General features: G+C 41.8%; 1 protein-coding gene across 2 annotated transcripts; it reads right to left on the bottom strand.

The window, feature by feature from the left end:
- Positions 1 to 389: 389 nt before the first annotated feature.
- LOC147305524 (uncharacterized) lies at positions 390 to 21,932 on the bottom strand. Of its 2 annotated transcripts, none has more exons than XM_086277918.1 (6): positions 21,273 to 21,932; positions 8,127 to 8,277; positions 6,457 to 6,524; positions 6,071 to 6,180; positions 4,430 to 4,521; positions 390 to 4,024 (listed from the first exon to the last, which is right to left on the bottom strand). In XM_086277918.1, exons 1-6 carry the CDS (start codon positions 21,561 to 21,563, stop codon positions 3,510 to 3,512), a joined length of 1,227 nt encoding a protein of 408 aa, XP_086134044.1. In that variant the 5' UTR covers positions 21,564 to 21,932; the 3' UTR covers positions 390 to 3,509. The 2 variants fall into 2 exon arrangements, with proteins under 2 accessions (XP_086134044.1, XP_086134045.1); XM_086277919.1 differs by having other exon boundaries at positions 390 to 4,012.
- Between the last annotated feature and the right edge of the window lie 710 nt (positions 21,933 to 22,642).

Here is a 22,642-nt window from a genome sequence, read left to right as displayed (position 1 = left end):
AATTACGCACACCCCACTTTGCAGTTATTTATTTGTAAAACATGTTTGGAATCATGTCTGATTTTCGTTCCACTTCTCACGTGTGCACCACTTTGTGTTGGTCTTTCATGTGGAATTCCAATAAAACTGATTCATGTTTGTGGCTGTAATGTGACAAAATGTGGGAAAGTTTAAGGGGCCGAATACTTTTGCATCCACTGTAGTCAGTGTCATTTGCTGAGTCCCAGTGGTCAACTGCAGTATTTCACTGAAAAAGTCCCCAATTACCTCCATTAAAAAGAGACGTCTCTAAAAAAATAATGGTATCTTCAACATCGAGCAAACTCAGCTTTTACTATCCTTACTGTGAAATATTAGAAGAAGTCACACAGTATCAACTAAAGGAAGTAAGGTAGGTTTTTTATTTATTTATCTTATATACAGACATTTACAGCCACCTTTGCTACAGTTATTTAGGATAATTATGGTAATTTTCCTTCTAAGACAGCGTAGCAGAGATATGTCAATTGTTAGATGTTGTCCAGTTGTAGTTCCAGTCTGAGAGAGAATACGGTGTACAGTAGACATGTAGCGGTGAAAAAGAAGAAGCAGGGTCGTCAGTTTGAAACACAACAAACACACTCAGTGATTATTTCTCCTGCAAACCTACTACAACACTAAAATCCCTGTAAAACAAAATGTCTCCCACTCGGTTAGCTTTCACTTGATGATGCTGATGCACATCACTTTCATCATTACACAACATCCAAAAACAAAGAGGTGATCTCAGCGGGGGATCAGTTTGTGAGCAGCTCCTCTGCAGCACTCCAGTGCTGTTTGGTTTTCAGTGCAGAGGAAGCACTGCTGTAAATATCTGACGGAGCTCAAACTCCAAATGAAAAATATGTAAGTAAAATAATGTTCATATATATATATTTTTTTTTTTTGGTATTTCACTTTCTTATTTTAACACGTTTTTGTGCATAAAATAAGATCATTAGGACTTTGCACAGTTTTTGATGGCATAGTAGCAACAAAACATCAAAAATATGAAGCAAATTCAGTTTTTTAGTGTAAAAAACCGGCTAGTTCACGTATCAGAGTTTCTGCCAAGAGTTAAAGCAGAACAGCAGCTCAAAGTAAGACGAGGGATATGATTAACTTATTAGCACAAAGACTGGAAGTAGAGGAAAAACAACCGTTTGGGGTTTTGACCTGTAAACCAGCTGTGACGGTTATACAATTCTTCCATAATTTTCCATCTATTAAACTGTTCAATAATTTAAAACATTTTTATGATCTGACTGGAAACGCAGGTTTCATTAATGACAATCCTGCTTTTACCTTCATTTAGACTACACGGGCCGGCATTTTACATCCTGGACATTTTTACATGTAAAGATAGAAACGGATAAAGTTACAAACAGGTTGGTGAAACTTTATTACATTTGATATTTTGACAAAATATTTACACTTCATTTTAGTAAGTTTAAAACAAAGTCTAAATAATTACAATATTCAGTGTCCTACATCCTCGGGGAGTCGGATGAAGTCATTTGTGCTCATAGATTTAACAGCACAGTTTAAACCGTTTACTGTGTTTCTGTGAAGGTTGAATGAGGCTTAAAACATGGGGTCCAAAACAGCTGCTGCAAGTGTTCAAATTATTCGTTAAGTTAAGCACAGGTTATTTGATCTGATGATGTCATCAAATCTGGAGACAGCTTCCAGTCTTTATGCTAAGCTATAGGCTAACGATGTTCAGACACTCCTCTCAGACTCTAACCTGATGTTCTGATGGACACAGTTGAATCTGATATAAGTGAAAAAAAAACCCTCAATCATCTCTGAAGCGGTGAGGAAAACAACGTGTTCACGTACAGGGACATGGATCTCCCTTCTTTCACGATACAACTTATACATAACTTATTATGTAATTAAGGAGTTTATATTGTGCCAGAAACCACATATTTTTAAGACAAACTTGCACGAAGCTGGCACTACCTAACCTGTGGTTAACATTTTACACCCAATTTAGCCTGTGGGTGTAAAGGCCGACGTTTGGGGGTTAGCAGATATGTGGACAGGCCTTCCAGCTCTGTGCTTTGAAAAAGGAAATAAAATCCTACGCTGTTTTTAGCACATAGGCAGTGAATTAAATTAAACATGAGAATGGGCAGAAAATGTGACGTGTTTTATGATTTTTAATTTTCTGTCAATTATTGAGCTACTTTGTGGCTAGCTAGTTTTCAGGGTTTCCTGTGTACCTAGAAATTTCAGCAGCAACTTCTGCAATTTCCATCCACTGGTCGATGTTTGTACATGCTGATAACTTTTGAAAACTGAAACTTAAAAACTGACGATTGCATAGTCAGCAGTTATCCAATGCATTGATCTCCACAGAGAACCTGCAGGTAATCAAAACCTGCTCAGGTGTATGGAAGCCCATTTCAGCCACTAAATAAAAACAAAAAAGCCAGTATCCATAACTTGAAATTTCGAGTTATTTTCTCGAAATTTTGAGTTATTTTCTCGAAATTTCGAGTTAGCTCTGCCAATCAAAAATATACGTGAATGAGGTCGCTGTCTTGTTTCCCGGAAGCATATGGCGCAAAGGAACGCGCACTCAAAAACGGATCCCAACAAATTGGCGCTTTCGCGAGTACGTTTGCTGATAGTAACACCATGTGATTCAGCTAATAACACAGGGATTTCATCATTTGTGAAGCCAGGCTGAAAACACTCAGCAATCTGTGCGACTGGATGTAATACCGGTAGCTTAGCTGTAGCATTTGTAGCTGAGGGCTTCAGCTTCCGGGTAACAAGGAAATGAAGTCATTCACGTAGATTACTGATTGGCAGCGCTAACTCGAAATTTCGAGTTACTTTTCTCAAAATTTTGAGTTAATAAATCGAAATTTCGAGTTAATATGTTGAAATTTTGAGAAAGTAACTCGAAATTTCGAGAAAGTAACTCGAAATTTCGAGAAAATAACTCGAAATTTTAAGAAAATAACTCAAAATTTTGAGTTATGGAACCTTTTTTTTTTAGTGGCGGAAACGGGCTTCCATGCAGGTGTGATGAGTAAAAGTACAAAAGGAAATCCTTTTACTACAGAGACTTACCCCAACCACAAATGAAACCATCTAGCCAAACTGCAACAGTGACCATGACTGTGTGTCCATGAACCAATAGATTAATCTTTTTTTCTTAACTATTTCACAAACTGCTCTGAAGCTGTTTTGGAAAACATCATATTTCCTGTCAGTGAACGGTAGTTTACTGGCTGTAAGACTTTAGTTTTCCAGGCAGGTTGAAGCAGGTTATGCACACATTGTTTGACCCAAATCTCAGTCAGACTTGATGCAGATGTGGCAGAAATGGCAGCTATGTTATGGTGAGGCTGATTTATAAATTGACCTATTTTGCTCGACAAAGCAGAGAGGGGAAACGGTGGGAGGGATTAACGAGGCCATGTGCAGTCAATGCAAATATGGTGAAGTGAGGAGAACGCTTCCTCTTCTTCTACTCACAGCCTGACAATCAGGATCGCAGTCAGACAGGCTAGCAGGACTGAAGGCGAGGACATCGAGCCAGCACTGTTCTGTGCAGCGCTACTGTCCTTATTTATTATACTTCCAACAACTCTCTTCACACCTTTCTCCTCCTTATGTGGCGTTTCATTTAGTTTCTCCTCTTCCTCTTTCTCCTGCTCCTTCTCTTCCTCCCTTGTATCAGGACCGATCTTGTTTATCAGTGTAGCGAGCGTTGTTGGGGGGGCAGATGGAGGCTTGGTGGCCTCAGCCGTGGTGTGTGGAGGCGGTGTATCTTCAGTGCTCGATGCAAAGTGCACGGTGGGAACACTGGGAATGCCGTCAGCGGTGGTAGACTCCACTGGAAAGTCAGGTGTTGTAGGAAGAACATCATCATCTGTAGGTTGGAGGGGATCAGTTGTTGCATCAGGACTGGATTCTCCTGTTGTGAGCATGGGATCAGCTGTCACATCATCATCATCTTCATCCTCTTCTTCTACTGTGTCGGGAACTGGAAAACATAAATGAAGGTAAACTTGTTTTAATCTGGGATCTAATGAGGTCTCGCAGTCGTTAATGCTGCCAGTGAGAAATATTTTTAGGTAAGGGACCCGGGCGCATGTGCTCATAACAGAGCTGACGTCCCCTAAACTCTGTTACCATTGCTGCAGAAAAAATACACACAGGCATGACATATAGAGCTTCGAGATCCCACAAAGTCACAATTTAGTTTGATTCGACCCACACTGGTGGATCTACAGTCCATATCAAATTTGACATGGGACAGCACGATAGCACATATATATTATATTAAATTTATATGCTGATAAAAAATACATCAACAAAAATAAAGTCCTAAAATAAAATGCTGATGTGGATGAACACAGATCAGGAGGAGTAACGACTGTACTCTTACCACAGAGACTGTTTTCACATTTCTGGAGGTTTTCGGGGCATCTGGAGCACCAATCGCCTTCAACATACGGCCGCACTCCTTCATAGTTCCCTCTGAACACACGTACACAAAACATCATACAAATCCAAATTTAATAACTCCAGATTGTGTTACAAGAAAAACAGAAATAAAAAGAAAAGCTAACAGAAACTGAGTCAAACAGTTGAGTGTTAGTCTTTGTTAGCATGAGGCACCACCAGTGTATATATGCATCGTATTAAATTGCCTGTATTACTGTGAATCAACTGACTTTAAAAAGTATGTTAACAAAGGGATGTTAAAATATACAATACAGCCCAAAGAATTCACATTTAATGACGTGTCTCCTGCCTTCAGTCAAACAAGTAAAGTGTAACTAGAAGAATTTGCATTTTCTGCAAAAATGCAGTGTGAATGCTGTGTGGTGGAAATTAACTGCTGAAAAATGCAAACGAAGCAGAACTTTCTGCTGAAAAGAAGTGAAGAAGCTGAAGTGTTTGCTGAAGACAGCTTTATTTGAAAGGGTACACCGAAGAGTGTCAAGAAAGAAGAATGAGCGAGAGCGGGGAAGATGTGCGGCAAGAGCTACGGGTAGGATTCGAACCTGCGCCACCCAGTATACTGGCAGCTGCTCATCTCAGTGAGCCAAACAGGCACTTATCTCAGACACTGGAGTTGGAGGTGAAGAAGCTGAAGTACATATTAGAAAAGTTGCAGAATTCATTCAGGATTCCTCTCAAACAAATGGCCATAATTTCCTAACCGTTGGGTCTAAAATGGTCATTCTTGCACGCTTCTTTTAAGAGCAGATGGGGAAATCTTCAGGTGTTCATAATTCATTATTACAATATGAATTATTAAAGATGTATGACTTGTAATGTAACATAACTGAGTAGAAGAGAAGTGAAAACTGCCTTGACTTGCTCTCAAACAACGTTTTGTAACGTTAAATCTATTTGAAGCATCCACCATCATTCTTTAACAATCATCAGGCTTTGGTGAACCATCATGGAGGTTTTCAGGTCTCTGTGGAAATCCATGAAGGAGATATAACAAGAGAAAAAAGTGCTTTATTTCCGGAGTTTGAAATCCGAGAGAAGCACAGATTTCCTGCCCTCAAACAAATGCAATTCGTGGATAAACAGAACAAAAATTATTGAATTGTGAGCATTAGGAGTGTCTGAAGATAAACTGGCCAAAGGCTCAAGCTTTGAAATTGTTTCATTGAGGAGATATGACAACTGGAAAGCGGCTCGCATTAGAGAATTCCAGCCTGATTGTGTTTCTATGGAGAGTTTTCAGACTTTGTGTAGCTCTGAGACGATTTGACAAAAATCTCTTACTTCCACAATAATGATAGAGTGAAAACTGAGCGAGTTTTCACTCAAAGCAAACTGCATAACAACGTATGTATTTTCTGAAAAATCATAATGATGCAACTGAAAACTTAAAGAGGGATTAAATTAAAACGAAAGAAGATGTGAAAAAGCTGAATTCCACATGAATAGCTCAATTTGTGTGAGTGCTTTACAGCATTCACACAATTATTAGTACAGTCCACAAGAGGGAGCACTTGTTGTAGTATTGTGCAGCAGTAACACTGGAAGGAGTCGTGGTACTGACGCTGGGTAGTAGTTACAGACGAGGAAGGAGACTCTGTCCCAGTCCAGTCCCTCCATAGTGTCACAGAGATGGAAGGCACAGCCCACTCTGTGTGTGTCTGCCCACACCATCTGTAACACACACGCACAGTTTAAACTGAGTGGATCTGCCACATTCTACACAAGCTTTGGACAATGTCCTCTGCAGTGGATTTTAGCCATTTTAGTCATATTCCCATTACTGAGAAGTAACTGGACAGTTGATTGATAATTAAAGTCATTCTCAGTTTGGGCGTGCACCCTGTCATTGTCCACATACATAGCCTAACTGTGTATACTGTGTGTGTGTGTGTGTGTGTGTGTGTGTGTGTGTGTGTGTGTGTGTGTGTGTGTGTGTGTGTTTGTGACCTGTGTGTAGTGTCCACACATCTTATCTTCGTCACAGCTGTTGTTCTGGAAGTCGTAGTCCAGGCGTTCTGCACAGAACAGATCAATTAGAACACACTATTCTAATGTGAACAATGATGAGACTTAGTTGAAGAATCACCACATTCAGGACATATCCAGTGACAAGTAAAGGTTCTGCAGTCAAGATGAACATCTGGTATGTTTATCCTGAAACTTGAGAGATAATACAAAATAATAAACAGAAGCTATAACAATAAGGCTCAATAAGGATGCAAAGCTAAAGTGCTGGTCTGGCACAGGGCACTGCTGTCAGAAGTATGATGGTTGGAAAAACCACAAGAAATCTCACAACACAAAAAGCAACAATTTCAGCACAGCTGAGTGAAATCAAATACAAAAAGTGTTGAAAACTGAGAAACTACATCAGGAGCTGTAACTTTAACATTCAGTGTTAAAGTTACATTTTTATACAAGTTCAGTAAATCACTGATCCATAGTTAATGTGTGGTAGGTTCATCTATTAACATCACAGCAGCAAAAATACTTCTAGTGATACTGCAACATAACAATGCATTTAAAATCTAGTCGGCATTCGACTGTAGCAGAAATGTTTTTAGTTACCAAAGGTGAGGAAAAAATCGAAACTCCAACCTCAGCCTGGGTGTGCCACAGCTGAGCTGCTGGATATTAAAGCTTATAAGTTTCCTCAAACTAGTCCATATTAGAAAAATTATAACTTGGTGAAATGCTCGAGTCCTGTTCTGTTAATTTGCGTTTGTTTATTACAGAGTGACAGTTTTTGATTTATTGCAGTAACGAGCGCTGTGACAGTGTTTAGTTATTCCTTCAGATTTATGAGAATTGTCATTATCCTGAACATTTACAGTCACAGTTCAATCCACACTTTCACAACAGCAGTCGCCTCAAGGTGCTTTATACTGTAAGATAAAGGCCCTTCAATAATACAGAGAAAACCCCAACAATCAGGTGTCCCCCTAACAGCAAGCACTTGGTGACAGTGGATTAAATGCAGAGAAGTGTACAAACATATAGTGAGTGAAGAAGAAACACCCAGTGCATCATGGGAATCCCCGGCAGCCTACACCTATTGCAACATCACTAAGGGAGGATTCAGGGTCACCTGGTCCAGCACTAACTATATGCTTTAGCAAAAAGGAAAGTTTGAAGCCTGATCTTGAAAGTAGAGATAGTGTCTGTCTCCCGAATCCAAACTGGAAGCTGGTTCCACAGAAAACTGAAGGCTCTGCCTCCCATTCTACTGTTAAATACTCTGGAACAACAAGTAGGCCTGCAGAGCGAGAGCGAAGTGCTCTAATAGGGTGATACGAGAAACAAAACTAGTTGTGGTGATCGTATTTTAAAAGCAGCAGTAATTTTTTAAAACCCCTGAGAAGTCGACTCAAAGAGACTGTCTTTCTGTAGTAAAGGTTTACTAGTGATTATAAATAGACAAACATCTTATTTGCTCTGACTTTTCATTGTGAAATAGATTGGATTGCAGATCTCGTAGTTGTAAAATACTGAAAACCAACACTGCTTGGAGCGGTTTTCTGTAAGCCTCACTTCTACTGTTCAAAGATAACCACTGACTGTAATCTGTCTGCTGTAAACAAGAAAGCCAACAAATATTTACTTCTGAGATCACTCACCCAGGAACCATTTCTCCAGAGCCGCTCGGAGGTCCAGGGGCCCGGTGCCCGCGTACAGATTCTCTCCAGTATCTTCCAGTTCTGGGTTGTGGTTCCAGATGCATTTAGCAGCGTAGCCCTCTGCCACCAGCTTCAGGTTTGGATCCCATTTCTGCAAACAACCACTGAATGTTACAGAAGTGCTGGTTTGGCACCACCAAATCTGCTGTTTGTTAATCATAAACAGCTCGTGTCATTTTGCAAGGCAGCGTGTTATAACTTTAGATACAGAGAGGAAGTCACGTAACCAACCATATTACAAGCTGTCAGAGTTTAAAGCAATCAAATGAACATGTAAAAGTAAAGCTGGTTGACAAAACGCCTTTTTCCAACATTCCTGTCATGATCCATTTTTTATTATTATTTTTTGTTTCTGTTAGTTTCTGGTTGTACTTTAGTGATTTTTTTAGATGCTTCCTTTGTTTATCCTGGTTTCTATGTTCGTGTATTTCCTGTTTTACTTTGACAGTCCCGTGTTTTGCTTCCTCCCTGTCTCGTTGGTTCATCTCGTGTTTTCCAAGTCCCAGGTTTCTTCAGGTCTCAGGCTCTGTATTGTTTTTTCCCTCTGTATCTAGTGTTGTGTTGCTTAGCTTCCCCCAGTTTAGGATTTTGTTAGTTTATCTCAGTTCCCCGTTGGATTTGGTTTTGTAGTGTTGTGTGCAGCCCCAAATAAAGGCTCATCTTCTGTTCAACATCTACCTGCATCTCTGTTGTGTGTCGATCATGAACTCTACTATAGGGAAGCCCCAGAATAAAAAAATAAATCAATACACTTGAACCATCCTCATTGTTGTTGAAATATTTAAGATTAGTAGAAATAGAGAACTAGTTCCCAGAGGTTCAGTTCCTTGGAACTGTTAGTGTGCCTGCTTATGGATCACGCTTATCGGATCTACTTATCTAATCAGTTCAGTTACATTTTGCATGCCGGAGGAGGAAAATAGTGGCTCAGTCTCCAGCCTGGACATTACTTTTGTTTTTATTGCACAAAAGGACGAGTTAATTGCAAACTGCCTGCAGGACGGAAACAACTGCATGATGCTGCCAACGCAACTCCAGCTCTTTACAAGCACCTGCACCACACAGCATGCGACTCATTCACATGAAGGTAAAGTCTTTGATATGCTGCTTGGAGATTGTGGTGACTCTCAAAGCTGAGCCAGTAAGAACCCAAAGACAATCAATGAGAACTAAAAAAATCAAATGAATCTTATCAGTGCCCATCCCTACTGATAATTCTGTTACAGCTAACTTTCATTTCAGAATTATATCCTGTTCATTACACTGTTGATACAAATTACAGTGAAACAGCAACAGTAGGGTCTGAGGTACAGGTACAGGGAGAAAGATGTAAGAACGAGAGAACACAAGAGGAGGAAGTGGAAATGTAAAGCCTAAGTTTTTTTTGTAATCAGATATTGATTGTGTTCATGTTGTGTTGCTGAAGTGTTTTCATATTGTGGGACAAACATAATAATTATGGCATAATTGTGCTCCATAAGTATAATAACTGTGTGTTCAGTGCTGCCTTGTAAGTGACTCTCTGTGAAACACAAGCTGACTTTTATGCTTTTATTCATCGGTGCCGTACATGTGGCTCTGATATCTGAGTCGCGGCCTTGAAGTCGTTGGCTGGTTTGCCCGGATCAGGACTCGAAGCAGAGATGAAAGCAAATTTCATGCATACAAGTACAAAAGACACACAGACATCAATGAACTGGTGCACATCGTCGTTCATGTGCTGCAAGCAGCAGTTCAGCAGGGATGACGACCACGACTCTGTCCAGTTATTTGGTCTTCATGTTTATTTGTGCACGCTGCACAAATCAGAGTTTTAATGTAGACACAGCACCGATGCTTTCACGACAACTGAGTGTATATGTTTTATTAAAATTTCACACCAGACGTTACTAAAGTCATACTTATGAATTATTGTTTGTGAGATTAAATTGGTGGTTTTATAACCCTTCTCCATTTTTTGGTTCCCTCCCCTCTTTAAACCTGCTTTTAATTATCATGATAATTTCATTGCATTTCCCAAGAGTTCAACAAGCCATAAAACAGTAAATCCAAAACAGCAATGTACAAATATTCTGGAGCTGCTTTAATCTGGTTATCTAACCACCTCCATATCTCCCAGTACTATAAAATCAGCCACAGCTCTCCAGCAGAGTCAACAGCAGGATCATTGTTGCTGTTTTCTGTGACACTGGTAGAGGCTTCATAAGCTGAATGGCCTCTTAAAGTAAATTTGACAGCCGGTAGTTAAATAAATATTATTGCACATGATATGACATTTAATATCAGACCAATGAAATGTCGAACGCAGAGAGCTGATTCATAAGCAGCCACTGTGTTTGAGCCACCAAGGCTGAGTCATCCTGTCCTGGCCTCGCAGTCATTTAAAGATGCTGAAGTTATTTATTTTTTCCAATTATTTTCTATCCTGCTTCCTTTATACAAGACAAACCATGGGTGACCCCTTACCCCTGACCTCTGACCCTGAACGCAGTCTGACCCCCTGACGTGCACATTTCCTTCCCATCATGTCTGTAACAGCAGGTTCCTGTACAGAAACTGATCTGGTGAAAGGCAAATAGCCCACTGCGAGGACGTGTGACCTTCAAAAAAGTCATTAAGAACAGCGGCTCTCTGTATCAGCTTCCTTTTAGGAAGACCAACCAAAAAATGCTCCGACTGGGACAAGAAATGACAATGGACCGGCATCAGTCCGTGAGTCGTTTGGTACCGGGCTGCGAGAGTTGAGGCTCGTGTGTGAAAGTCATGGTTTTCAGGGTTTTGATCCTTTTTATGGTTAACGCAGTTTCCCTGGGTCTTTTCCCGTGTGTTATGAATAAATCTTCCCGCTGGTACTGGTTTTATTTTGCTGTATTTATCCGCAACAAGTTTTCGGACAAAACCGGTCAAAGTGACCATTAAGAGTTCTGATTCGCTGTTTGCCTCCCACTGCAGCTGAAGACGTCATGTGATGATGGTCATGAGTGATGAGACGGAGCACAGTGACGCCTTTAACTCAGCCCGTTGTCTGCAGCTCGTGGTCTGAGTCACTGTTGCTACGAAACCTAAAGAATGAACAACAGGACCCTGACAGGGAGTTTAATATCCCCGTGTGCGTGTGTGTTTATTTGTCCAGCGCTGACATGCAACACAAACAATAGTCAGGGGTCTCCTTCACATTCCTCTCCCTGCAGGCGCTCGCAACATCTGGTCTGTATTATGACTTTCAGGTCATGTGGTGTACACACACACACACACACACACACGATCATCACTGTCGACTGTACTGGAAGTCACCTGATCTGAGAACAGCTGATTATGTTCTCCTGAGTTTAACTGCAGCCTGTATTTTGTAATCTGAACAAAGTTTTTGTGTTTTAATCACTGACTCATAAATTAATGGATATGTTTCACTGTTTCCAAGCTCACAGAGTCGAGGTTTCTCCCTCAGGTGTGGACTTCAGTATAAAGTGCGTATGCATATATAAATAAAACGTAATTGAATTAAAATCACAAAGGATGAGTTTACTTAGTGAGTCGTGGCTACAATGAAAGTTGAGTTTGTTTCTAGAGCACATTAGACCCCCCCCTCCGAAAAATCTGAAACAGATTTACTAGTTAGTTTGTTTGCATTTGCCATAGCTTACTGGGCTCTAGGTCCGTTTCGGGCTCTAACATGTGACGAGTAGGTTCGTCAAAGTCAGTGTTCTGTTCAGCTGGATGTGAACTGGTCAACCTGATTCTCCTTTGTGCCCTTTCCATCTGGTTCCCCTGTACTGGTTGCACTGGTTTGGCTCAGTCCAGGTCTCTGAACCAGCTGCTTTGCAGACGCCTTTACATCCCAACAAATGCTGAACTCTGTCCTCTGTCTCTTTCTCCTCCTCCCTTTGAGTCTCCCCTCATCTCCCTGTTGCTCCTCTTTTCCATCACTGTCTTCTTACCTCCTCTTTCTCCCCTCATTTGTCTTCTCCTTCCTACCTCCTTCCCTTCCTTGTCTCCTTGAACTGCTTCACATCTTTTTCTCTGCAGACCAGCTAAAATCATAAGAAAATAATATGAAAATGGAAACGTCCCTGTGGGGCTCCCATGGAGGCTGAGACAGCCTGCGACCTCCCCTGGTCCAAACGCGCGCACACACACACACACACACACACACACACACACACACATTCCTCTGGGCGCTCATTCATTCTCTGACTAATTTTCTTTTCTCTCTCTATCTAAATCTTCTCTTCCCCCCTCTTCATCGCTTGGCTCTTTCCCAGCCGTCCTCCTCTTCTGTTGCTCAACCTTGATCGCTCACTCCCTCGCTGTTCAGTCTGTTCCCTCTGACACGCTTGCTAATGGAAACACCCGCCTGTTCCTGGAACCCAGGCCTGATTTACTCTGCTGATAAAGAGTGATGACCCTGCTCTGCCAACCTGTGCAAGCACGTTTTTATCAACTCACTGAGTGAATTAAAAATGGTTTTGGTTGGTAGTAAAAGGAGGCGGGGAGGCAGTGTTATTAAAATGGATCTTTGCCATCCATTGTATGCTGGAAGATAGGAAAGAGAAATAAACAAATCCATGCTAGCAGTTCTGTAACTACGACTAAAACAAACTGCAGCATTCAGCATAACAGGTGCTTTTATGTGTCCTGAGGTGTTTATAGTGACAAGTGGAGTAGATTAACCATGAGATGTTAGAGAAAGCAAACAGGGAGGAAGTGAAATTCACAGCACCTCAGATGCTGGAATTACAAAACAAGAGAATAACTTGAACCTGAACATCGATAACTACAATCACAAGCACTCAAACGTTTATCAGAGAAATAAAAGACTCCATTGACATCTGGCAGCTGTTTTTACATTGAAGACTTGATATAAAAGCCCAGGTTACACTGCAGATGTGTGATCGCGCAGAGTCACTGACAGCAGTCTAGCCTTAGTCAGAGATGCTCGGCAACATCCTTCAGCTCCTCCAGGGGGACACAGAGACGACCCCCCAGGCCAGCCGAGAGTCCAGTGTCAGGGAGATTACGTGCAGCATCGCTGCATCAACCATCCGTTCTTTTCTAGGTGAGCGCCGTGGCCTCAGTTTTGGAGGTGCTGATTCTGATCCCTGCTGGTCCACACTAAACCAAAAGGATCACCTGTGGACTCTGTGGACTTCATCAGTGACATAATGAAGCACCAAAGTCCCTACATCACCTCGCTGATGCAGTTCCCGCATTTATTTTTCATCTCATTTGTTCTCCCAGGGCGGCTGGAGCGGCTGGTGTTTCTCAGTTTAACCTATCGTCCCGCTCACTGGAGTTTTTCTACATCACTCTCTCCACTGAAACCAATCCTAATAGCAGCCCTGCTGAGGAGATTTCCACAGTGGAACCACACATTAAAGTTCCTGTGGTGGAAAACGGACTAATCCTTTCTTCTGGTTTATGGGCTTCAGAGGTTTAATTGCTTGTGGTTAACATGTGACCCAGACTTTGACAGATCTTGGCTGATGATTGTCAGGCGGGTGTCCTGCATGATGCTGCCATTTGGCAGTCAGAGGTGCGCCCTGAGCGTCTGTGTGGGGAGCAGAGTCTTCAGTTCGCTCTCAGGCCCGGGCACAAAAGGTTTAATAGAGAGATGGGACGATAAGAATTTAGCGATTCAATATCCTTATCGATTATCTGCTTCTCATTCGCTCTGCTTTAAGAGTCACCACCATCAATAAGCAGCATATCAAAGACATCAGAATCAGTTACATGCTGTGGGTCGAATGTTTGTGCATGTTGGGAGTATTTCTTCTCTTTGTTGTGTTGTTACTCCAAAAAAAGTAATGTATAATATATATTACACAGGACAGTTTTCTTAAGTGCTCACAGAAGAATGGCTGTAAATAATAATAATGGCACATACAGTGTTTTTCTTATTAGGTATGAAGGTAAATGCAACAGCACAAAGCAAAGATGAAATCAAGCACAAGGTGGTCACCACAGTGACTCTACTTATAAACATGAACAGGTAGAACTGGAGGCCGAGCGCTGAGGGTCAGGGTCAGGCTGCTGGGTCACTCGGCTTTAAACTGTCTCTGGGCTAGCTTAGCATTAGCATGCTGTCTATGCAGGTGTTTACAAAGAGTTCTGTTAGCAGTACAATGCAGCTGTTTCTCCTCTGGACACGGTTTGCACTTTACCGTCACACTCTCGTCTTTTTGGGAAATGAAATATAAGTAATGTTCACATCCACACTGTAGACTGCGCCACTGTTTTTCTCCTTTGCACATAACTAAAACCAACTGATTGTAAGTGGAGCCGGTAAAAGGGGGAGACTAACAGTTCCAAGGAACTGACCTACTGGGACTCCCAATGTCAGTTTAACTAAGGTAACATGACATGACTCAGTCAGACCTCATGTTAAACTGTTCAAAAGCTGGATTTCACAAACACTCTGGCCTCAATCATGCTGGATTCTTTCAGAAGAGCAGAAGCCAGAAATCCACAAATATAAGTTTGCTATCTGAAAAACCAACGACCAGTGAAAAGCTCTCTGTCTGTGTTTGTAGTCAAATTAACCTTTGATAAAAACACATTCACATAAAAGACAAAAAAAATATATTTTTGAATAATGAAGGAAACATAAAAGGTGGTCTCGCTCTTTTATAGGTACTGAAAGACATATTTTCTTTGAATTATGAAAAACCGACTGAATGTTAACCTGAAATACAACATGTCAGGTCATGTCAGCAATAGATCATCTAGACAGCTGGACATGTTTCTGCTGTTACATGACTTATCTGTGCTGATATGATCAAATTGCAAAGTGAAAAATATGGAAGCAGTTATGATTTTAATTAGAAGGATATTTAATTATCACGATAAATATCCCAGCTGTTTGTCAAACACAGCTGAATACTTTGATCCTAAAATTCCCTCAGAGAACTCAGAGAGGTGCATCCTTCACTGTAACATCTCCAAAACGAGTCAGACTTCCTCCAGCTCGTCTCTGGTCCAGTGAGCAAACCAAAACAAGCAGCCAGCCCGAAGCTTCAGCACAAAACCATCGCAGAGCTTTTATCTGATGCACAGACAGAAAGCTCTCACATGCACTCTGAACTGTGATAATCATGCTTTTTTATTAATCCTTCATTGATAAATGTTATCAGACTATCAATAAACTAAAATGTTAATTCGTGCTTCTATAAATAAGAAAACACAGAGTCAAACTCACTGGTTTGCTGTATCACTATAGTTGAGTGATATTATCGTCGCTTCACCTGCATTTGCAAACATGTTTTTTAGCATCTTCATCTTCACATCTGATAACATGATGTCATCTTACGTTGTGTGCTGTTGTGGCAGGCTTTGTGATTGTTTAGCTGATATCTAACGAGTGTCTTCTTGTGGTCTGCTGTCAGCTGTCCTTCCACTCAGAAGAAAAAACTGGAGAGACTGATCATTTTAATGCTCCAGTATTTATTTATCAAACAGTACACGACTGGCTTTTCTGATCAAGGTAATTAGAGACCACACCTTTTTAAAATATGGATCTATTTATCGTCTCAGCCCGGTGTCTCTGTCACTCACAGCAGTGTCATCATGCTCATCATCCGTGTTGCAAACTTGGCAGAGAGTCTGTGGATCTCTTGGTGAGGATCAGAGGGAGGGACCTCTCCCTTTCTTCCGTTTCATGCAGTTTGTGCACTGACTTGTTTCTTTCTCAGTGATCATGGACCATCGTGTTTACCGTATGCATATGATTTCATCAGACAATAATGAGGTGAGAATCCCAGCCCCACCTCCACTGGGAGAAACGTTTGCTGCTGGTTACCAGAGTTCAGAAAATGGTGTTCGGGACAGCCTTGGTGTGTTCGTCATGAAAACACGGGACACAAAACACAGATACAAACAAGGATAATTAGAACAAGACAAAGCTAGAAGACGGATCCAACAAACAGCGCCAGAGATTACATATGCACTTGTGCTCGGGGGAACATTCGGCAGAGAGAAGAAGAAGAAAAAGCAGACAACAGAACAAGAACTGAGAATATTAGGAAATCAGGTCTATTCTGGACCGAAGACAGTAAACAGACATCCGGCCAGTCAGTTTTTATCCGTCTCCTTCTCCTTATAGTCACATGTTCCTCTTCCTCTTTTTTACTGCAGCCTTTGATCCGAACGTCGCCCTGCTGCCTCAGCACCAATAATCACCCCGAGCCTTTTAAAACAATGTCACGTAAACTCAAACTGAATTTGCTTTCGGCTCCGATGAACCCTGATATCCCATAATTCAAGAACTCCAAGAGCTGCTCACAGCTGGAAATGATGAAAATAAATTGCGGACCGTGGTGAGAATGAGCAGAATCGTCTTATTTGCTCTGTTTAATTTTCTAACCGGAGAAATCCCGCGCGTTTCAAAGTAAAAGTAGAGTTTCACACACATATGGAGAGGAATTAACAGTATTAAAGACTGAAAACACGGCTCGTCCCTTCAGTTTTATTCGTCTCTACAAAATAGAATTTGTTGGGGTCTTTTTTTTAGCAGCAGATTAATTTTAGAGATTTCAATTCAGCCTTTTACACGAGGCTCAGTCGATGGTTGTTGCTGCTGATGCAACACAATTAGATTAGTGAAACCCAACAGCAGCATCTCTTTCTGAACACAATGGTCAGTCTGTGTTGTCTTCAGGTCTCTGGATTACTCAGGATGAAGCTCAGAGTCAGGCGAGGTTCAGAAAACTGGAGACCGGATCCCTGTAACTGGGAAAAGACTGACTGGGTGGTCAAACATCTGTAAACTACCTCCACCCACAAGCAGTTTTGTGGAGGTTTAAACTGTTACGAAACAGAGACTCGCAGGCCGCTGTAGCATTAGCAACACCTGCCTGATGTCACTGCAGTCTTATCTCACACGCACTGCAATGCAGAATTATATCTTCTGTGAAAGGTTGTCCTCACTTGTCTATGTAAAGCACCCAAAGGCCGTGAACACCTTTGGGTGCTTTACATAAGACTGGTTATAAGTGCTGATGCTTTAAAGACAATTGTGGGGAAATGACTTTAACTGCAGTGAACTGGCAACTGAGGGGCTGTAAAAGGAAGTGAACACTAAAGGATGCCCATAAACTCCCAGGGTTTAAAAATCCAGCTTTACAGTGAAAAATACAAACATTTATTACCTGGTGCAAATAAAACATTTAAAAAAATGTTTTTTTATATATCCAGTCCATTTCTGAAGTGTGCTGCAGTTGCAGTTGCACCCTAAGCTGTAAGATTTCTTACGTCTGGATTGGCTTCGGGCAGTTCTGCTATCAGATGCTCAGATGCAGAAGGCTCCCTGGCAGACATTTTGAGACCATCTGAGAACATTTTGTAGTCTTCGTTTAAATAAATTACCCACAGTTCAAAGAGGTGTGGGCTTCACGGGGTTAATTCTTTGTCCTGAACTGTGGTGACTACACAGGTTTGGACCTAAATGCTGGCCACAGGAAAAAAGAAGTTCTAACAATGAAAGGCAAGTCTTTATTGAGGCCGATAACAAAGTCTAAAAATCAGAACCCAGCAGAAATCCAAAACACAGAAGGGCACTGAGAGCAGAACACTGGGAAGCAACAACAAACACTGACAATGGACAAAGAGAAGAAAAGGCTATATATACAGAGACTGGACGACAGGACACAGGTGGGGAATGAGGCACAGCTTAACAGGATTAACACAGACAAGAACAATCAGGGAAGCTGCAGACAGGAACTAAAACTAAAGCAGGGGCCAGAAAACAAAGCTAGAAGAGAGACGGAGTATAAAAAAGAAAGTTAACAGATGGAGGAATGACACACAAACTCAAAGTAGGAACCGAGGGTTAGTACAAACAGCAAGGTCATCTAAACGTGCGCCCAAAACTCCACAAACAACTAAACAGGAACCAGAACTCAAATAATACAACACGACTAATGCTCAGAATCACTGGTGTGACAATGAGATCACAGCAGGAGTGAAAAACTCCAGAAACACTCATCAGAAAGCACTAGAATAACTGTAAAACTCAGTAACTCAGTAAAACTGTGCTTTGTATTCAGTTTAAATCAAACTCTGGTTTGTTTTCGCCCTTTGGTGCAGTTTGTTGTGCAGATCTGAGCTCAGCAGTGACACTCAGGCGCGCTCCAAAACAGCCACACCGACTCCCTTAGAGGACGCCGTCTCCTTCCGGCTCCAAATGATTTGCAGAGCCGTTTGTTTATGGTGAGAACGAGATCCCGCCTCAGTGTGACGACTAACAGGTGTAAGCTGCAGGTTTGAGCTAAACGCATTCAGGCGTGCTTTGCACTCGGTACCAGGGTTACGCCTAAAACCTGCTCAGATAAATATTAATGTTAGGAGTAAATTCTCCACATTATCCGTTAGTTAGTGGGGGAGGGGCCAGTTAAGAGATTTGATTGGGCATCCGGTGTGCAGCATCCCTTCAAATCGGCCCATTAGTCCAAAACTGCGCCTGCCCACCGGGAAAATGCCAGGTAAGCGAGATTACTTGTTCAACTCTGAGCATCATTATGTGGTTTGCAGTGACACATTCTGGTTTGCTTGGAGTTTTCTCTGTGTGAAAAGAAATCAAACCACAGGAAAAAGCTACAAATTTAAAAACTCATCAGCTGATATGCACCAGAATAACCGAACTATACATGGGAAACGCTCTAATCAAGCACAGAGGCGGCTCCGGCTCAGGAGGGTCAATCCCAACTAGGGATGGGTACCGGTATCCGGTGCCATTATGGGACCGGTTCTGACATAAACGGTAGTAACCAGACCGAAAAGCAGCGCACATTTCGGTGCTTTTTTTCCCCTGAGCTGTGATACACTTTGGATTCTAGCCAATCATTTTACCTTTCCAAGGATAGTAGGCGGGCAGGTGTGGTGCCTGTTATCTGACCTGGAGTTAGCAACATCCCCCAAAAACCCGAAGAGGAGAGTCCTGGCCCCTAGCCCTGCCAGTGTAGCAGAAATGATGAGGATGATGATGCAGCAGCAGCCGTTCTTCTCTGCGTGAGTAGCTTCATGTTGTTCGTGTGTAATTTACGTTGAGTAGGCTAACCACGTTATTACATTAACGCATGTAAGGTGAACTAGCAAACATCATCATAGCTACATGCGGCTTTCTTCTTGTTTGATGGCAGATACTCCCTTCACCAAAAAGGCTAAAATGACCAAAGAAAAAGTGGAAAACAGTTAAACATGAGAGATTTAGGACAAAGTTTGTGTTTTTTCCATTGTTTAAGCCCTGCTTCCAGCCAAGAGTGATACCATATATGCCCCATAGCTGCAGAAAAGGCTAACATTGTTATCTTTTTACAAAAAAACAGCTGAACATGAGAGGTTTTTGGACCAATTTTGTGTTCTCCATTCTTTAAGCACCGGTTCGAGCACCGTTTAAGCACCGGCACCGTTTCAAAAGTACCGGTTTGGTACTGGTATCGGATAAAACCTAAACGATACCCATCCCTAATCCCAACCGGCTCCAGTCTGCAAAAGTATCCTTGGGCAAGATGCTAAACCCAGAGTTGCATACATCAGACTGTGAATGTGTTTGAATGTTAGATAGAAAGCACCTTGAATGCTCAAGAAGAGTAGAAAAGTGCTATAAAAGAAGCAGTGCATTCGCCATTTACAAACATAGACAGGATCATCACTCAGGTCTGTGAGGCTGTGGTGCTTAGGGAGAGCATTGTGCTTTGGCCATAATAATGGGGTCCTCCTAAGATCTGTGTCTCTCAGATGCTGTGGTCTGATTATGATACTATCCATGGTTCAAGTTGTTTTTTTCAGTTAACAACTGATACATTTTGACTTAAGGAGAAGCAAATGGACAGATGGATGTTTGGAGCTTTTGACTTGGTTAAAACTGCTGCTGTATGAAACAATGATCGCTATTGAAGTGTTGTTTTACTTTGATTCATGTCCATATTTGGTGTAACTGCTGGGGTGCTTACTCCTATCATTCACAAAGACAAGAAAAAAACAACACCCATCCATTTCTCCAACTTCTTCTCCGAAACTGGGTGAGGGGTGGGTTACACCAGTGCTAACACACAGAAAAGACAATTCACATTCACACCTACGACCAGTTTAGAAAAACCAGTTAAACCGACATGGAATGAAGAACACCCAGGACACCAATCCAGGACACACTACTGCGCGTCATCATAATGGCGATACGAAGGCGTGAATTTCTGTTACGCAGTAAAGATCTGCAGCTGTGCTCTGTCATCGCCGTTTTACATGATTAGCCAACCGTTTCTGTTCTGTTTTTAAACCAAATTCAAAGTATTAAGTTGCTGCATTTCCTGCAATCGCATATATTTCCTGATGGCATCAACATAACGATGAGTCAAAAAGATGAAAAATGTAACACCGTAAATGGTTCATGATCAGTGAAGCCACTGTCATCCTACTCCCCGGAGTGATGACACATTCACAGCTCAAAACCACAAGTTACTCAATCAAAAAAAGCTGAATCACTCTCAGCTAAGCAGGTTATGTGTTAGCCTGCTGTAGCTGCAGGCTAACTGTATTTACACCATATTTAAAGTAGTTCAGTTACAGAAAACAGAGATGCTGCATTTAGAGTTTAGTTTGATGCTCACACAAAGAAAAGTCAGCAGAGATAAAGATATATTTTTAGTGAGTTCTCTAAAGCTGGATGAAAATCTTTATTTCTTAATGCTGTGCTTTAAATCAAACACTCTCACACTTGGTCTGCTCCTGATCCAAACAATTACTTGTAGCCTGGACTCACCAATATAGCATAATGGTGATGTTGAGTCCAGTTCCATGCCCTAAAAACATGACTTCATACTATTTTACTCTAATCTGCTGATATATATCTAATATAACCATGAGTATAGACGTCTCTGCTTATTTGTGATGAATAAGCAAAAACAGTGATTAAATGTACTGACATTGGACAGAAAATTAGACATTTATAGATGTGTCTGCTTTTATATTCTGTATCTGCACTCGAGGGGGAAAAGGTGATATCAGATACAATATCTGACATTTATTGGATAAACGTGCTGCATTACCTTCCCTTCCTTTGTTTATGCTTATTTGGGATGACTTGTAGGGTCTTACCAGAGGCATCATGGCCGAGGCGCTGGGTGAAACCTGTCCTCTGAAGTGGTTGTGAAGCTCCACCAGCATCTCCTCCTGCTCCTCGTTCAGAAAGCTCCAGGCTCCAGGAACCACCAAAGCCCCCAGCAGCAGCCATACCCAGAGAGGAGCTCTCCTCAGTGGGCTGCAGCGGCCGCTGGAACCTGTCCTCTCTCTGGAGCTGCATGAAGCTCCATCCTGGGTGGTCCATGGGGTCATGGTCCCTCTCTGGGTACTGACCCCCTGGAGCGCTGAGAGTCCCCGCAGGTGCATGAGGAGAAATAGAGTCCTGGGGAATATTCTCAAGTGGTCCAGAGTCCAGCGAAGAGTCTGCGTGTCAGACAGATCAACAACTGAGTGTGTACAAAAGGCCGCTTGTCTTAGTGTGAGTCTGTGTGCCTGTTTAAAAGTGTGTGCGTTCCCTCCTCAGTGCCTCTCACTCTCAGCTCTGCTGATCTTTGTGTTGCTGACCCGGCTTTAAGAGAAATAGGATCCTCCCCTACTCACACTCACACAGACTTCCCTGTCTCTGTGAGTACTCTCAGCATCCTCGAAACCCAAACCCACTAAAATGAAGTATCCCAAAAACTATTTTACAAAGTGAAGAACGGCCGAATTACCCTCACACACACACACACACACACACACCCTGCAGAGTTCACATTTCACACACTGCACCGACTGGTACGCACAGAATAACTCCACCCTCCACCCGTGCTCACTTTCCATTTTCTCCATGTCAGCGTGACTCTCTGATCCTCAGTTTTCTGTTTCTTTCTCTCGTCAGTTTTTTCTCCTTTTCATGTTTTTTAAATGAACTTATTCTGCCTTTATTTGACTTCTGTCCTCTTTCTCTGAACATTCAACAATCAAACATTTCAAAGTGTCAAAGAAATGAGTCGGTGTGCCTGTGTTCACAAATAACTCTGATTCAACCTTTAGACTACGCTAAAAACCCAGCTTCAGACAGGAGGGATTTTCTACTCTTAGCTCTTTATGATGTCACAGAGAGAACCAATATTTCCCTGTTTATGACCACATGGGCCCCAATAACAGATCAGCAACCCACTCTGAAATGGATGGATGGATTCTCACCTCTAACTGATAAGAGCTAGGTGAGGTGGTCTGGGCATCTGATCAGACTGCATCTGGGGCAAAATAACATCTTAAGTTCAGGAGAACTTCATGGTAAATATTATGATTTTGATTCATTCCCAAACCCTGTATTACAAAGTGACGATTTCTTGCTACGATCTTCAGTTCAGACTTTATTTTCCAAAAAAGAAACTTTGGTGCAACATGGCGATTTTCTTCACAGCCCAAGTTTAGTTTTTAGGCCCGAGGCAGTTTGT

Source organism: Aulonocara sp. 'chitande type north' Nkhata Bay, linkage group LG20, assembly GCF_057382095.1.
Source record: "Aulonocara sp. 'chitande type north' Nkhata Bay isolate Kocher_YH1m ecotype deep benthic linkage group LG20, A_spYH_male_GT1.1, whole genome shotgun sequence".
Classification (NCBI taxonomy): Eukaryota; Metazoa; Chordata; class Actinopteri; order Cichliformes; family Cichlidae; genus Aulonocara; species Aulonocara sp. 'chitande type north' Nkhata Bay.
This window is presented reverse-complemented; position numbering and strand designations above follow the sequence as displayed.

Bases quoted from the DNA above. Each gene is read 5' to 3' on its own strand.
- LOC147305524 (XM_086277918.1), bottom strand. From the start codon at position 21,563: ATGCACCTGCGGGGACTCTCAGCGCTCCAGGGGGTCAGTACCCAGAGA. The intron at 8,278-21,272 runs GTAAGACCCTAC...GGTTGTTTGCAG, and splicing joins CCTCGGCCATGATGCCTCTG to AAATGGGATCCAAACCTGAA. The intron at 4,025-4,429 runs GTAAGAGTACAG...TATGTTTTCCAG, and splicing joins ATGTGAAAACAGTCTCTGTG to TTCCCGACACAGTAGAAGAA.